The sequence below is a fragment of the Lipotes vexillifer genome, unplaced genomic scaffold, assembly GCF_000442215.2.
Source record: "Lipotes vexillifer unplaced genomic scaffold, Lipotes_vexillifer_v1.1 scaffold655, whole genome shotgun sequence".
Taxonomy (NCBI): domain Eukaryota; kingdom Metazoa; phylum Chordata; class Mammalia; order Artiodactyla; family Lipotidae; genus Lipotes; species Lipotes vexillifer.
Window position 1 is genome coordinate 1,036,660 of NW_006788208.1, and position 2,650 is coordinate 1,039,309.

The window sequence follows — 2,650 nt, forward strand, 5'->3', positions numbered from 1 at the left end:
CCCCCCCCGCCCAAAGTGTGGCCCGGCGGCACTGGCATCAGCTGGTGGCTTGTTAGAAATGCAGCCTTGAGCTCCATCAGCCCTATTATACGCGGCCGGGGCGTCTTTCACCAGGCCCCAGGTGACCTGCATGTGCGCTAGGGTTTGGGAAGCACTGCCCGGCCAGTCGAGTGTTTCTTAGATGATCTGCTTTAAAAGAAAAATTCCTACGCAGTTGTTCAGTGCAGCAGGCAAAGTCCAGAGCAACCTGAACGTTGGTGGAGTCAGCAGGGAGGGGATGGAGCCGCTTACAGCACAAGTCTTACAGCAGGTGGAGGCCTGACACGACGTAAGCAAGGGCTTGCTGCCCTGCGGCCCCTCATCTCCTGGTTCTGGAAGAGCTGAGCTGACCTTCCTGTTCCTGGAGGCTGGTCAAGGGTCTTCTGGTACAGGTGCTTTCACAAGTCTGTGTCTCCAGTTCCTCTGATGCATGTTACAGCATTCATATTCCAGAGGTCAAAACACTCCGTTGCACGTATATTTTGATTCTTGTGAGCCCCCAGTAAGCTGAAACTCTTTTAACATGTCTTTGAGTATTTAACTTGTGGTGGGGAACAGGGTCCCCGGTTTCCAGTGTCCAGGTGACAACTGTGAATGTTTTTCAGGCCATGGCTTTGTGCCAGTATTTGGAGGAACACGCAGAGGAACTTGGTCTCCAAGGAGCTAAGATGCTTGAAATCGGTGCTGGACCAGGCCTCGTTTCCATCGTGGCCAGTATTCTAGGTTTGTCTGTCTATTCTTGGTCTTGTTTCAAAAGATGGTTACGGTGACAACAGTGATAATAACCACTTACTACTGTGTGACGGGCTGTGGTTTAGGTGCTTGGCCGTGATCGCACTCACTGAATCTACCCAGACGTCCAGGCTAGAATGACTGCTGTTATCCCCAGAGATAAGATAACTGTGCCTTAGAGGTTAACTTGTCCAATCCATTGATTATTACCACATGAGAAAGTTGAAATTCTGAAGGTGTGACTCTTGAATTCCTGTTGTAAACAGCTGTTATGCTGTCCCCTGCTTTTCAGTGCAACTATTATCAACTAATGTTTTGGAAAAAAAAAAAAAAAAAGTGAGTGAATCCAAGGTGAAGACAGATTTATACCCAAAATGCCAGTTGTGAGTCCTGCGAGCTGGGCAAGAGGCGGGTGTGTCTGGCCTACTTCCGCCTACACTATTACAGATCTTCTTCTATCAAAACCAATCCGGAATTATGATTTTGTGAACCTTTATCACTAGCATTAAAATGCCTAAAAATTAATTCAATGCATTTAGTAGGGGGGAGAGTCATTCAAAATAGATCATCCCTTAGGAAAGAAAACTAGGTGCTGACACCTCACGTAAGAGAAAACCAAAATCTTCAGATAAAGACAGTTTGGGAAGGAAAAACATTATAAATGATGACAGTAATCAAATGCTAAGAATCTCGGTATGTTTAGTTAATTATCCCAAAATCTCTCAAAACTGCACTGCCATTTAACTTAGTTTCTTAAAAGACGGGAATGTTATTCTATTTCAATGGTTCTTCACCAAAGGTGATTTTTGCCCCATGAAGGACATTTGGCAGTGTCAGGGGACATTTTTGATCAGCACGACTTGAGGTTTGGGTGGGGAGGTGCTACTTGCATCTTGGGGATGGAGACCAGGGACCCTGCTAAACATCTTACAGGGCACAGGGCAGGGTCCCCCAGCAGAATTATCCAGCCCATATGGACATAGGTGAGAAGGGTCCTGGTCCAGGGCCAAGGTGAGAAGCCCAGTTCCATCTCTCCCTGAGTATGTGTACCCTGTGGCTGCCCGAATGTTCCAGGTAATTCGTACAAGTTTCCTCTTTCTCTCTTAGGAGCTCAAGTCACAGCAACGGATTTGCCTGATGTCCTAGGGAACCTTCAATACAATCTTTTAAGGAACACACTAAACCATACAGCACATCTGCCTGAAGTGAAAGAGCTGGTGTGGGGAGAGGGCCTGGAACAGAACTTCCCCAAGTCCACGTGTTACTATGATTACTTGCTGGCTTCTGATGTGGTCTACCACCATTACTTCCTGGACAAGCTGCTTGCCACCATGGCATACCTCTGCCAGCCGGGAACGGTGTTGCTTTGGGCAAACAAGTTCAGATTCAGCACCGATTATGAATTTTTAGATAAATTCAAGCAGGTTTTTGACACAACACTCTTGGCTGAATTTCAAGAGTCATCAATCAAACTTTTTAAAGGAGTGCTAAAATGGGACTAAATTAAACAAGATGCCTTTCGAAACATTAGTGTGTCTTTTGAACAGTGTTAGAAATTTTGTAAGATTGCAAAGGTAGTGCACAGAAACAACTTGTGTAACTAGAATAAACATATTACAGCAACTCTCCAAAGCAACCAGTTTAGGATCATCTGCTTCATCTAAATACACACAAATAACATGAAAACATGAAAGTAGCTTCGTTGGCTTCCGAGAATCTCAATTAAGTGTTAAATAAATTTTACACAATTAACAAACAAGTAGATTTCCCCTCGTTATTTCTGCTGGAAAGCATGGTTTTAAACCTGTCAATATACTTTTGTCACTTGCTTTTTGAAAATGAGCTTGACAGGGTCCGTGTATCTTAATCGGAAGAGTCT

The 2,650-nt window shown here is 44.8% G+C and overlaps 1 protein-coding gene across 1 annotated transcript in view; it reads left to right on the plus strand.

Annotated features, from left to right (window-relative positions):
- Window positions 1-2,297, plus strand: part of METTL21C (methyltransferase 21C, AARS1 lysine) — an 8,120-nt gene extending 5,823 nt beyond the window's left edge. Inside the window, exons 3-4 of the mRNA XM_007461521.1 lie at window positions 645-762; window positions 1,879-2,297. Coding sequence (XP_007461583.1) covers window positions 645-762; window positions 1,879-2,273 — 513 coding nt within the window. The 3' untranslated portion in view covers window positions 2,274-2,297. The remainder of the gene's footprint in view (window positions 1-644; window positions 763-1,878) is intronic.
- The last annotated feature ends 353 nt before the right edge of the window (window positions 2,298-2,650 follow it).